Source organism: Microtus oregoni, unplaced genomic scaffold (assembly GCF_018167655.1).
Source record: "Microtus oregoni isolate MIOR12 unplaced genomic scaffold, Mior012 000074F_ref0000038, whole genome shotgun sequence".
Lineage (NCBI taxonomy): Eukaryota > Metazoa > Chordata > Mammalia > Rodentia > Cricetidae > Microtus > Microtus oregoni.
Window position 1 is genome coordinate 1,453,961 of NW_024544004.1, and position 14,505 is coordinate 1,468,465.

Here is a 14,505-nt window from a genome sequence, read left to right on the forward strand (position 1 = left end):
AGCCTCTTTTGTGTACCATGGATATATTTAACAAATTGTGGTTCTTTAACCTCTCTGAGATCTGCTGCATATGACATTTAAAATGTTAAGTTTTCTGCAGTGAACCATGACCATTCCTAACAATGACTGTTTTAAGTCTCCAAAGGATGATGGGGACCCACAATAATTCCACCTGGATCGTGGTAATACTACTAAGCTGATAAACAACACCCAAAGATCAGCTTTGGACCACAAACTGATCAGGAAAATTTCAAGGTGGCTAGCTGAGGTGATCCACCCTCATGCACCACTCCAGTCAGGACTTCAGATAAGCCCTATACTTTCCCATTACACAGAGACTGGCAAGAAATGATACAGCTAGCTCTCCCAATACTTGACCATTATTTCAATTTTCTCAGGGTCCTCAGGAGATGCCATTACTCCACATACATCAGGATGCAGTCTAGAGAACAAGACACCCACATTTCCAAGAGATTGGTTGGGTGAGTTTTGATCATTCGGTGGCTTATGGATATTTGTCATTATTTAGATGAGTTGGTTACAAGTTGTTATTGGTAATGGTCAAGAAACAAGCTGAACAAAGGAAATTAGATTTAGGGATCTCATTCCAAAAAGAAAAAGGGGGATATAGAAATGATAGGAAGATTGTTGAATCTACTTTTAAACTAAAAAGGCAACTAACTACTAGTCTTAAATATTTTACATTGGTATGGACTTTTGTATATCGATACAAATTTAAGGTTATTTTTGTTAGAACACACTGTACATATGTTTCTACTCTTATTTAAGGTACTGTACCTATGCAGCTCATTTAACAGAGTAATGTGCATTTCTAGTCTTTGAAAGTTATTACTACAAACTATTTAGGATAATAAAGAAATGCAGGTTAGCAGTCACTTTTGTCAATTAAACTTATAGTCATGTTAGGTATGCTTTCAAGGTCAAACAGAGATAGATTTTAGATAGACAGGGCTTCTTCAAACACTTCAGAGAGGTACATAATATGACATTTAAGATATTTTAATAACATAAGGCTTTTCATGACAATGAAACATGTCTGCTCCTGGCAGCACCAATCTACCTCCTGCCTCATCTGTATCAGATCCTCGAAAAGGGCCTTCCTAGCTATGAGCGAACTTACAATATTTGATATATAATATGTGGACCCTGAATGCACAAAATAGGATGCTTGACTAACAAGGGGAAGTGTGAACGAAAAGCTCTTGAAAGAAATCTGTCTGCCGAGACTGATTAGTGATTTGAATTCGGTGCTGTGGAGAGACTGGAATGCTGCAGCTGCAAAGGCTAGTGACCCTCTAGAACAGACAGCCATTCCTTGCCCACCTCTCTGGTAGAATTAGTATCCTGTGACTAATAATAAAAACCTTCTGGAATTTTTTAATTTAGCAAACCACTGGCTTTCACCAACCTAAAAGCTCAACTAGCATCTGGGGCTTACAGAAAAGCTTCTCCTATCTCACTGTACCCACCTCTCTGGTGTACCCACCCCAGCACTATATTTTAAATTTGCCTTTATTTGTGACTTACTTTCTTCTGTAAAACTAAAAAACTTCATGAAACTGTTTCCATGTTTGAACATGGAGTTTGGAGTAGCCTAAGTACATGTTCCGGAACCATGGACACTTAAAATGGTTACAGGGTAAACTATGTCTTATGCCCTTAAAAAAATATGAAGCATAGGAATTTTAATCTCATTTCCCCCTGTCCCCTTAATTATTGCTAAGTCTATTTTCACTGAAACTCAAAGTTAGTCATTCTGAGAACTTTCAGTACTTAGAATAAAAGACAAGAAGGCCCAACATAAACTCTAAACACAATACAAGAGTGAATAATGAAAGGACCTTACCATTTGAAGTGTACTGCCTATGTTCCTGAACACTGGGCTTTCAAAAGCCAAAATGCATGAGACTACTGCCCACCTCCTTCTCTTCCAGACCCAGAATATGATCAGAACGGGCTCTGAGAAGCCAGAGTGAGATCCTGGTCAACAGGATCTATTGGCACTATTGAATGTAGTGGAAACTAGCAGATAGGGTGTTCCTGGAGGAAGTTAGTCATTAAAGTTATTCCTCTCCTTTTAACTTATTTATTTTATTTTGTCACAGCAATAGGAAGGCTACTAACGCTGCAGGGCAGCAATGTAATCTAAGCTTGTCTTTTTAATAAAATCACTTGGGCTCGGGTGTAGAGAATGGGAAGAACAGGGAGTAAAGCTGGAGCTTGGAGGCAGGGGTTGATACACTAAACAAAGTTACCGTCTGCTCTGAAAGGAATAAAAGGAACACCTATCCGAGATAGACAGGAACTATGCCTCCTAGCTCGCATGCCCTTGTCTAGTTAGTTCCCCCAACTCCCACTCTTGAGTATGTGCCATCCATTTAAGCAAGCATGTGATGGAGGCACTTCGCCAGTTCTGTCAGAAGACTTAAGGAAGCTTGGCAGCCTATGCATTTACATTTCTGGGGAAAAGACAACTATGGCATAAAAAATCCAATGACCCAGAGATTCTACTGTTGTGAAAAGCCCAAGTGAGGTACATGGATAAGAACTGAGTCCCTGCCGCAGCTCAGCTGAGCATCCAGCCTTAGCTGGCAGTCAGGTTTCACTCACCAGCCACATTAATGGGACCATCTTAAGAGTAGGTCCTCTAGCCCCATGAACTATCCCAGGGGAACATGAGGAGAAGCAGAGACAATCTGTTCTTACTGGCTCTGCCAAAATAACAGAATTATGAACAAATAAATAAAACAGCTGCTGCTTTAACTCACTAGGCTTCAGAAAAGTTTTTAAAATGGCAATATATAGCTGAAACAAAATGACTCTCTGCTAATAGTGATCAGCCCATCAGTGGGATGAACAGGCTTATGAGCACGGTGCCCAGCGTTTTCTCACCTGAACAGCATCACCATTGAAGATTCCATCTATGATTAAGTAAGTCCAGAACACGGGCCATTCACATTCAATGTTTTCAAAGAGCTTAAGTTCATCAGGGTCATAATGCAGTCGATGAGGGTCCTAGAACCCAACATATAAAAGTTTTAGAAAAGGATGTTACATTTCTTACACAATGCCACTCTGCCTCACTTGGTTTCCTTCGCCTATCTCAGTCAGTGCAGCTTTGTTATGACTAGGAGTCTACAATCAGGGGAAATGCTAGTTTGGGCAAAATTTCAGACACTAAATCAGAAATACACAAAGGACTTCTCCGTAGTTTATGACATTAAAGCATCCTATCTCTCTACAAAATAGCAATTTGTCTATCGCAGTGCTTGGCAGATGATCTGTTTCACTTATATCATAATTTATATCATAATATTAATCACTGTGGCATTAAAACCCAAAAGAAGGCTACAAATTAGCTTTAGAAAATAACGTGTGAGCCACAGATTTACTCATCCTTGATTTATGAGTTGGCTTGACCTGATGATCATTCTTTTCTATATAACTCCAGGCTTGCTGACTCCAAAATTAATACTTTCCTTCCCAATATTCAACATGTAATTATAAGCAATAGAGGGAAAATGACACAGTGGCAAGTAGATATGGAGCAGGTAAGGAACATAAGAAGCAATATTTAAATACAACCTCTCTTTGGGTTTTATAACCATCCCGAAGGAAGCGACAACATCCATAACGCCCCTGGAAAGGTGAATAAAAAAAAAGCACAGCTGATGAAATCGAAAGAAATTTTCTTTGCCTTTTAATTTCAACTCAAGTCAGTACTTCATCCCCTTTCCCTTGCGATTTTCGGTGAGCAAACATGCACCAGTGTTGTTTGCTTTAATGTAAAGAGTTCTTTTGAAGTACTAAGCAAAGCAAATTCAGACTTGATGAGCATTCAGAAGAGAACACAGGAGCATTCCATCAGAGTCTGGGGTGGGGCTGCAAATATGCTCCTCAGGGACTCAGTGAATGACTATGCCTTCCCCTTCCGTGAGGTTTACAGTATCAGACATAGATACAAAGGTACCCTCGCTCGGTGAGGAAAGCACTGACATCTGAAATGGCTGGCTGCTCTGTGTATATCTGGGATGCTAAAGGCTACTCCACAGACTCAATGCACTCAGGCTGTGCATGCTGAAGGCGGTCTGCTTCAGAGGCCTGGCAAGACCTGGAGGAGGGGGAAGGAGTCATGAGGTAGAAGCATGGAGGCGGGGCCTCCTGAACTATGTGGTAGCTGGTTCACTGGCTGCAGATGTCATGGCTCCTCTCCAGTTTTCCGGGTGTCAGGAGAGCAGGCTGGGTACGATGGTGCCTTATTCCTAATCCCTGGATGCAGCTCTGGATGCCTATTCCCCAGTTTCTTTTGCAGGTGGGGCTGTTCTGGCAGGCTTGGCTATCCCTTGTCCAGGAGGTCTGTACAAGTTCTGTGTGGTTCTGGGAATCATTCCAGGGGACTTGACATAGAAGCCATTTGTCCTGTAAGCTCATTACAACTGCCCTTTCAGCTGCAGCTACCCAAATCATCCCCTTTTCTCCACAGGGCTTAACCCTTCCAGTTGCTTTCTTTTGCGAATATGATTGGAGACACTTCAATTCCTTTGTTTGCAATGGACAAAGATATTTCTTACAGAATATAGGTGGGACAATCAATATGGAAGCTTTGACCTAGGAAACTTACATACTTGGACAATTTTATAGATTTCTGTTTGCTGAGAATGTAAGATGGTCTTAGCTTAGTGATCTGTTACTGCATGCAGTAATGGAGTCTCATCATTCAAATTCTTATTAGAATACAAAAATATGAGTTTCATTGTATTTCATAATTTTAATATTTTTATTTTATTTTGTTCTCATTTAACTATTATTTTCTTGTCTTCCTCTCTCCCTCCATTGGTTTCTTTTCTCTTTTCAAAGTCAACCTTTCTCCTTTGATGTGACGTGTATATGTGTGTGTGTGTGTGTGTGTGTGTGTGTATGAGAGAGAGAGAGAGAGAGAGAGAGAGATCAGCCATTTTACTTAACCCCTGTCCACCTTATTTTTCTGTGACAGAGGCTCTCACTGAACCTGGAGTTTACCAATTCTGCTAAAACTGGTTGGTCAGCAAACCTGATGGATCCACCCATCTCTTCCTCCCCAGTGCTGGGATTATGGATATGTGCTGCTGGGTTGTGAAATAGTTGCTGGGGATCTGAACTCAGGTCCTCATGCTTGTACATCAAGCACCTGGATATGTGCTTTTGTTCTGGCAGGGTCTATAGAGCCTTCAAGAGATTCTGTAAGGACTCTTCCTATAACCTCTAAGCAGTGGTTCGCAACCTTCCTAATGCTGTGACCCTTTAATACAGTTCCTCATGTTGTGGTGACCCCCAGCCATAACATTATTTTCGTTGCTACTTCATAGCTGTAATTTTGCTACTGTTATGAAACATAATGTAAATGTCTGATATGCAGGCTATCTGATATGCAACCACTATGGGGTTTTCATGAAGTACAGGCTGAGAACAGCTGATCTAGGGAAACCACACCATGAGCTATAAGGATAAGTTAGATGCCCTATGTCATCACATAAACATGGCATTTAATGCAGAACGGGGGGGGCATTGGCCAATGCTTACCTGAAGCTTGGAAATAATTTCATTTTTGGTCACATTCACAAGGTTCGCATCTTCTACTGCAAAGGCCGGGAAAGAAATAATAGAAAGAAGTCCGGCATTGATTTCTTTAGATGTTGATGCTCGTGGCAACATGGAGAAAAGAATTGACTGAATAAAAACAAAGAAGTGGTTTAAGCTATAGAAGCAGGACTAGCTAGATAGAGTAGCTAGGGACCATCACCTTAGCCTACAGGAAACGTTCAAAGGAGTTTGTCTATTTGGGGAAGGACTCAGTCTTACCAGCATGGCATCGGCTGGCCACCCCTGCTTACCCAGCCACCCAGACAATGCTTCCTCTTCCTTGGGAAAGGAGGGGGGAGTTGAAGAGAACATGCCAGTCTGAGGCTTGTGCTCAGAACTGCCATCTTCCCTTCTTCCCATGCTCACTGATGGGGAAGAACTACAGTGCTGTTTGTGTCAGTGGCCAAGATGCCTGGCTACGAAGACAGAAACCAGACAAAAACATTCACACAGCACCAGCAACAGAGAGACAGATGCTTTTGTGAAACGGGACTAGATGAGTTAGGTAAGTTAAAAACTGCTTTAATGAGGAGTAAAATTCAGATCTCCTGAGTGCCAGACAAAACAGTTTAGTTCCAGAACTTTTAAAGATTATCGGAGGCACTATGATAGTACCTTAACAATGAGGTAGCTAGATTAAGCACTATAAATGTAGAAGGGGGTTAGAATTATAAGGAAATGTTTGGAAAAGTAAAGGAAGTAATGTTGAGATAAATGTACAGATAAAAAACAAGCTCATTAAATATTCTATCTGAAGCTAGAAATAAGGTATTATACCAAATTAATACACAAGGACTCTGAGACACAGGATGCATACCCCAGGTCGTGTAGCCAGTGATCGAGCTACAATTCTAACCCAACTTAAACTTTCCCATTACACTATATATCTACTAAGACACATACCAGTCAGTATTTCTTTATTAATGTATACTGTAAGAAAATACCATAGATTCATTAAGGACTATGCTTAGTGAGGAAAATGGAATGAGCTGGAAGGTGGGGCTGAGTGGAACCCTTTAGCTCTAGAATAAACCTTTTTTATGGTCAACCAATTCTTGGTTCAGTTCTTTAACTATAGTCATGAACCACTTAATGAGTGGCACATTCTGAGAAAAACAATATTAGGTGATTTCATCATTGCATAAATATCATAGAGTATACTGACAAACAGATCATATAGTTTACTACATGCGCAGGCTGTGTGGTACATTTTGGTCAATAAGAGACAAAATACAATATGATACCACAGTATATGCCATCCGTCGTTGGCCAAAATGTAACTATAAAGTACATGGTTATAATCACTTATTTTCACAGTCTCTTTGCCTGGAAACATGAACTCTTACTTGAAGCTATTGACAAGTGTTTGGGGTTAGGTTTATTTGAAGAAAGGGTTTCATGTTGCTTAAGATAGTTAAGTTGTAGTTAAGCTAGCCTTGAACTTGGTAATTACTTCCCTCAGTAGCTGAAGATGAGCTTGATCTTTTGGTCCCCGTGCCTCTTCCTTCCTGGGATTACAGGCATGTACCATCAAACATGGTTTACTACTTACAAGTTATGTTTCTGACTCTTAGTCCCAGCACATAGTAGACCCACACTAATAATTGCTAATAATAATTAAGGACTTTCTGCTTAATGGCACCCCTTACACTGTATCAATCATTCCTGTGATCTGTATTTCAAAGAAGCTCTATAAATTTGCCATCTCTCATTTCCCCTCTCCCCTCACCTACTCTGTACACTATGCCTCCTCACTTCAAGTGAAATGCCACTTGTCAGCCACCCCATTTGGGAACACTAAGAATGAAGCTGTGAGAAAAGCACTTACATACTCAAAAAAACATAGAACAGATTTCGCTTCTAGCAGAACCAAGCCACTTTGGCTGTTAGCTCCATGTACAGAGACTCACCATGGTTTACGTCTGCATGGTGCTTTCTGGCTACAAAGCACTTGGGCAAGTTGGCCAGGTTCATTTGCTCTGCTCCTTACAGTTACTCTGTGAGGCGGGAGGGAAGGCACCTATACCACTTTATAGATGAGGAAGCTGAATCACAAAGAGGTCACGTCAGTAACCGGAAGTGGCTTTCTTAGCCAAGGCTTTCTTAGCTCGGATTCTCCTCCCCTATTTTCTGGAGCCTATGTTGAGGAGGTCGGGAGGAGGCACACTGAGTATCTTTAGCCTGAGATTCACACCAGTGGCCTACAGGCTGGATGTTACCTGGCAGTGCTCCACTTCGTCAGGCAGGACATGAATGACTGACTTGCGTCCTCCATGGGCTCCAAAAAGATCGAGTTCGTCAATTGCCTCAAGTGCTGCCTACAAAAACAGGTAAGAATTACTGGTCTTTTTAATAAACACACATGCATCCTAACTTGGCACTCCCTTTTCATTATGCAATCTAACATACACATTTCTGCTAATGGCAATGAAGAATGTCTTTAAAATCTATCTAGCGTCCTATCGCCATGGTCTCTTTTCATTTTCAGTAGCTCACAGCTTTGCAGGATGACACTGTTCATTCTATGAATAAGAAAGAAAACAGGAAAACATTTCCTCATATGAAAGTGATATTCTACCCAAAGACAGAAAATTAACAAGTCACTAACATCATGTGTGGGGGCACAAAAAATTAACTCAGGACTGGCTTTCCATTTACCTATTTTTGCAGTTAACCCACCTCATGGCTAATTGAGAAAGTTAATTAGGTTTTCAGGAAAAAGTACATTTTCTGTCAGTTTGCTGTATTGGAGCATATTCATTGTTGCTTTTAAAACTGTGGCTTTGGAACCTTCATGCTGTCTAAGTAGTTCATGCCTACGTTGAGAAGGAGGTGGGAAGGCTGCACACTGAATGTCTTTAGCAAGAGATTCACACCAATGGCCTACAGGGGGAATGTGCCCCACAGGTCCACTGTTCAGCTTTAAAAGTTCTCCCAACCCACTTTGTCTTCTGTTTCCATTCTTCTTGTCTCCATCTCTGCCCTGTCTTATCTCATTGCCTCTCTTCTCTTTTTCCTTTTTAGAACAGGGCCTCACTGTGCTGCCTAGATTGGCCCTAAACTCCTGGGTTCAAGTCACCATCCTGCTTCAGTACTCTGAGAAGTTGGAATTAGAGGCACACATTACAGGGCTGGCTCGAAGACCATTTTTTAAAACTGATTTTTAGTTGAAATACTTTCAAGGAAAGATCACAGCATCCCCAGTATCCCTCTTGCCCTGTTCTCTTTTTCTCTGGCCAGCTTTACTGATTATTGTTACTTCTCTGACCTTGTAGACTTGAAGCTGTGCATCTCACCTACAAAATTCTCCTGTTATTTAACCTTCACCATGACCTAGAGAGGAAGACTGGCCATCACTAACACAGCTTAACAGCAAGAGCTTGAACCCATGGGTGACACATCAAATAGTAAGGGTGGAAGAACTTAGTTTCTGTCACATTCAGACTTCAGTGTTGGAAATCTATCTTCCTGATCTTTAACTTCACTTGGCTGGGCTACAGGTGCCACTTGGATTTCATATATTTGCTGCTGACCTTCGAAAGAAAAGAACTAATCATATTAAATTCAAATTCTTGAAGAAGAGAAGCCGACAAAAGTCAACCCACACAGAGGGGAGAAGAGGACTGTCACCTTGGCCATTCCCACAGAGCTGGCGTTCAGTTCTGGAATGCCCTGATTAGTCTTATCTCCACGTTCCCACATTCCGTAATCCTGAGGAGAAAAAGGCAGTTATCAGAGGTGGGAGGTACATAAAAAATACTATGGAAAAGCAATTTTTTCTACTAGCACAAACACAATGAAACAGGAGGATGGCTTCTCAAAGGCTTTGTGGCTGTATATATTCATTCTGCTCTTGCTCAAGTTCAGCTCAGGAGGCCTCTGTACAGAATTTTAGAAGAAAATACTCAAGTGGAACAAAAGAACACACAAAGACACTCTGAAGGCTTATTTCTAAAAGGCATTAATTTGTAACAAACTCAATTTGCAGTGAACATATATATTTTACTTATCTTAAAATCAAAGTGTTGCCTTTCTATTTGGTCAATGCCTTTGAACTTATTTAAAACAATTTCAAAAATTATTTTTAGCATTACCTCTGTCTAAAGAAAATGTTCATCAAGGAACTAAAGCCGCTGTCAAAAATAACTCACTGAACACACAAGGTGTTAAAGACCCATTCATACAAATTAATTCAGAAGACTCAATACATATATACATACACACACACACACACACACACACACACACACACCTATCTCTGGTGATTCATATTTTTATTAAAAAACCCAACTGTCACATGTTGATTCAAAATACTGCATACACTACTAAAAGAGCAAAAACCTAACAAGATTCAACATGACTGCCTAAACATGACACCATGAGCAAATAAAATACCAACAGACATGTACAATGAAAGAGGAAAGGTTCATGAAGCCTCAACCATCGAAAGAACTACAGGCAACTAAGGAATACTGGCAGTGGGAGTAATAGTCTTCCCCAAGGAGGAGCACACCAATTGGTTATCTGACACCAAATAGTCCTGAAAACATATGTATGTATGTATGTATGTATGTATGTATGTATGTGTGTATGTATGTATATGTATGTATGTATACACACACATAACATAGAGACTGACTAGATTATATTTAGATATTTAATGAAAAAAAGGCCATGAATTTGAAAGAAAGCAAGGGGGTATATGGGAAGGTTGGGAAGGAGGAAAGAAAGGAGGAAATGACATAATTATATTATTATACTCTCAAAAAAATAAAAAGAACAGGGTTGATGCCAAAATATCAGTCTTTATTTTTACTATCCAAAGAAGAATGATGGACATAGTGGCTCTTACTATGTGAAGTCATGAAAATTGAAAATTAGGACTAATGACATGGATTCAGAAGTGGTAAAGACTTCAAAAATATGAAAACAACCAGGTATAGCACTCATGCCTGTAATCCCAGCACCTAGAAGGTAGAGGCAGAATTGCTGAGTTTGAGGTCATCCTGCCTCAAAAAAAAAAAAAACCCTAAAAAAGTAAAAATAAAAAAAGAACAAACAAAAACCAAACCAAACCAAAACAAGGAAGAACATTTACAAATGTAAACACAGAAACCTAGATATACCAGGGTCATTGTAGACCCTTGTTGGGAGCTGTGAACCTCCAGATCCTGAATTTCTTGTAAACAATGTGTTATGCTTGCAGCTGCTCTGAGCTCCAGACCCTCAGGAGTTCCTGATGGTAGGAGAGTGGTTTCTGGTGGGTTTGGCTATCATTTAAGGATCCCTATATAAACTGCCCTGGAACACAATAAAGGGGGGCATTCCTGTTTCAAGGATGACCTGTGTCTCTGTCTGTGTGTCTTTGTGTGTTTAAATCTCCAGGCCCTTGCCCTGCTCATGAATGGTTCTGTAGTGCAGGCACCACAATACAGGAGTAGTACTGTACTGTCACGTAGTACAGGCGGGCGGTACAGACCCTGACCTGCAAGCAGGCCTTGTGGGTAGACCCACGTGTCTTTTCTCATGCCTGCGCATTCTTTTGCTCCTAAAATTTGACACTCCAATCTAGCAGCTAGAAAACTCATCCTTGAAGACTGTGTGATGCGTTCAGCCTCCATTTCAGATAACTATTGAGCACTAGTTTCTTCCCTAGCAGATCCCGTCAAAGATTCTCTGCATGGCCATAACAGCTAGAGTCTGGCCTCCTCCTTCAGCATGCCAGCAAGTCGACAAGACACTCCACTATTTCCAGTGTCAATTTTCACCTGGGCCTTTACTCTGCACCCTCTATGCCAAATGCTCCCAACCTCTGCTCTCCCTAAATCACACCTTCCCCGTCCCAGCCTGTTCCTGTTGCTCACTCCACTATTCCTGCACTCAAATGCCCGTTCTCTCCCTTTCTTATGGAAACCCTACTTACCTCCCAAGGTCTATCTGAAAGCATGCCTTCCCCACAAAAATCTCTTAAGTTTCTTTAGACAGGTCTATCAACTTTGATGCTCTTGACATTCTGAGACAGGTTAAGTCTAGACATAGGGTTGATGTGAACTCATTTCATGTTTATACGGATAGCGTGGCCTTCTCTGCCTGTGGGCTGATGGTGTAAATAAACCCCACGGTGCCCCAGTTCCCACTGAGGCATCAACATGGCTCCTTTTGCAGCCCAATGTAGGCCAGCTCATACATATCCTACAGGGCATTTTAATACATTACTGAATACAGTAATGTAATCAGACAGAGTGTGTGGTACATTCCAAAATGAAATCCATATCCCAGGACAAAAACTAAATACTTTGCACACAAAGGTGACACATTCTGACAGCTTTAGTTTCACTAACGTTCTAGTGAGCCACAAATAGCTGCTTTCACAAAATTGGATGATTTTATTTGATTTTTTGACAGCTAGAAAAAAGACTACCAGCATGGGTACTTACAGCAACTTTATATGCAGCTTCTATGTAAAAGACAAGATTCTGTATGAAGGCCACTTCATCGAGGGTGAAAATAATACGCAAGCCTAACAAAGAAAAGTGATACCGTGAAGACAGTTGCCAGTTATACACAAGCATTTTGCTAGCAGATAAGTCTTTTGATCCTATCTTTCCTTTTCTTATTGGGCACTGAAGTAACTCTGAAGTAAGTCCTTCACAAAGTGAGGGGAGCTCCATCACTGAGGGTGTGTCTATGGGAAGAAAGTTCAGAGGTAAGGCATGGGTTCTCTGGAACATGTTATGTTTGTGCAGAGAAGATTCCAACAAAGCAAAGATTGGAGTCCAGAAGTATCATTCCCTAGCCTTGAGTGAGCCAAAGGAAAGCCTGCACCTGCCCAGGTAAAGGCTAACTTCTGTCTATAGGTGTCAGCCTGGGCCCCTGCATTCCCTGCCCTAGCAAGACACAGATGCACATGACCCCACAGGGAAGTACGCTTTTCCTCTGTATAATCTACTAGTCATTTATAGCACTTGGTATGTTCTCAGTGTGTCCCTCTGAAATTCAGTGTTACTAATGTGACAGTCCTAAGATGCGGGGCTTATATGAGTTTAGACCACGGATAAATGAGGGCCCTCGGGAAAGAGGCTACACACAGCATTCAGTTCTTAATCCATCTGCCGTGTAAAGACAAAGCCTTCTACTTCTTCAGGGGAGGCAGTTCTCAGCAAACAGCTCAACTTGTTGGTACATTAATCTTGGACTTTTCAGCCTCTAGAGTTGTGAGAAAAGAAACTTCTATACTATTTGAATTCCCTAGTCTTGGGTATTTTGTTATCACAGTATAAATGGACATTACCCCCTTTACTTTCTGAAATGTCACTCGAATGGCCATGGCTCACCTGAGGCTGTCATCTGGGCCAGGAACAGTAGGAAGAGGGAGGTGGCATCCACCTGGAGGTGGCCCCACTGGTCATCACCCACCACGGTACTGCAAGTAGCAGTGTTATACTTGGCGTGCAGACTGTCCTTGGTGCTCTGAGTGTGCTTGAACTTCTCCACTTTGTCCACCTGAGGACGAAGGCAAGCTGGGTTCACATAACTGTACAGGTTCCTAGCTGGCAGATGGCATATCTAGGGATAATCACTGAATCTTCTAGACCCCTTATGTGACACCTCTGGGAACCAGGAGGATGGGCAGTGGTTGCTGATGAGCACTGCACACAAGGGCCATGATGGAGCTTCTTCCCACTCACTCAATGGAAATACCTCAGCCCAGAGATCACAGGGGAGGCTCAGGTCAAAGGTGTCCTTGTCAAAAGACTCCCCAGCAGGGGCAAACGGTACGTTCTCAAGGACATAGGGAAGGAAGAAAAAGAACCTGTCTAAATGCCAACTTCTCTTTTCTTAACATCACAAAGAACAAAAGAGTGCAATTTCTTTGGCTATTCCAACTAAGGATGGGGTGGGAGCACATGACCCTCTGAACTGGTACAGATCCTAGTAGAAGGTTCTGTGTATAAACATTATAATAAATCGTTTCATTTGCCTTACACTGAAGATGTAAGTAAATAACAATGTCAACTTTTAAACACGAATTACATTTATTGATCTTCTGTGTATATGTGTATGTGTGCAGGCAGGCATGTGGGCGAAGGCAGAGGCCAACTAGCATGTGGGTGCTAGCACTGAACTCAGGTCTTCAGGCTTAGTGATGACTGATTCATCTAGCTGGCCCCAATAATGACAAATTTTCACAATGGAAGCACTTGACCTGAAATGACAACACCCAGAATAAAAAATGAGTAGTGCATGGGTTTCTCTGAGTGCTTTTAATATCATCTTTTCCTAATTGAAAAAAGACATGTTCTCCTTTTATACACATAAATCTTTGAAAGAGGACTTTCAGAACTGTCCTTTGAAACTATGGTTCCTAAGCACAATAAAAATTATTGAGGGTAATTTTAGAAAAAGAAAGTAAGCAAAAAATATTTCTGTTTTTTCATGAGAGAGTTCCAAATGTAAGATGCTATCCAAATTAGTGACGCGAATGCACACTCCAGTGCTCTGAAGGTACCAGTCTGTCACGTCCCACCTACTTGTCTCATCATGCACTGCAGGAGACCTCGCATCAGCTTCACCACGTTCTGTGGAAATAAAGTGGCATCAGGAACAAGGCTTCAAGATTACTAATACATGGCCAAAAAAACAGTGTTGTCTGGCAATATTCCAAAAATGACAGATCCCAACTATACAAAAGTATTCTGATTGATCACATTATTGAGACTTTTCTACTCCATCACAAAATAAATCCTTTGACAAAGTGATTTATCTCAAATAAAAGGGTTGGAGCAGATGCATCTTTGGGCTCTGACATTTTTATGAGCTTTGTAATCTGGAACTCTATGGTACATTTCTTAGTAATTTATTTTT

General features: G+C 41.2%; 1 protein-coding gene across 1 annotated transcript in view; it reads right to left on the reverse strand.

Moving 5' to 3' along the window:
• LOC121441299 (phosphorylase b kinase regulatory subunit alpha, liver isoform-like) overlaps nucleotides 1-14,505 on the reverse strand; it is an 83,842-nt gene that overhangs the window by 43,312 nt on the left and 26,025 nt on the right. The window contains 8 exon segments of the mRNA XM_041642437.1: nucleotides 2,914-3,036; nucleotides 3,607-3,660; nucleotides 5,581-5,727; nucleotides 7,860-7,958; nucleotides 9,271-9,351; nucleotides 12,078-12,160; nucleotides 12,975-13,143; nucleotides 14,172-14,219. Coding sequence (XP_041498371.1) covers nucleotides 2,914-3,036; nucleotides 3,607-3,660; nucleotides 5,581-5,727; nucleotides 7,860-7,958; nucleotides 9,271-9,351; nucleotides 12,078-12,160; nucleotides 12,975-13,143; nucleotides 14,172-14,219 — 804 coding nt within the window.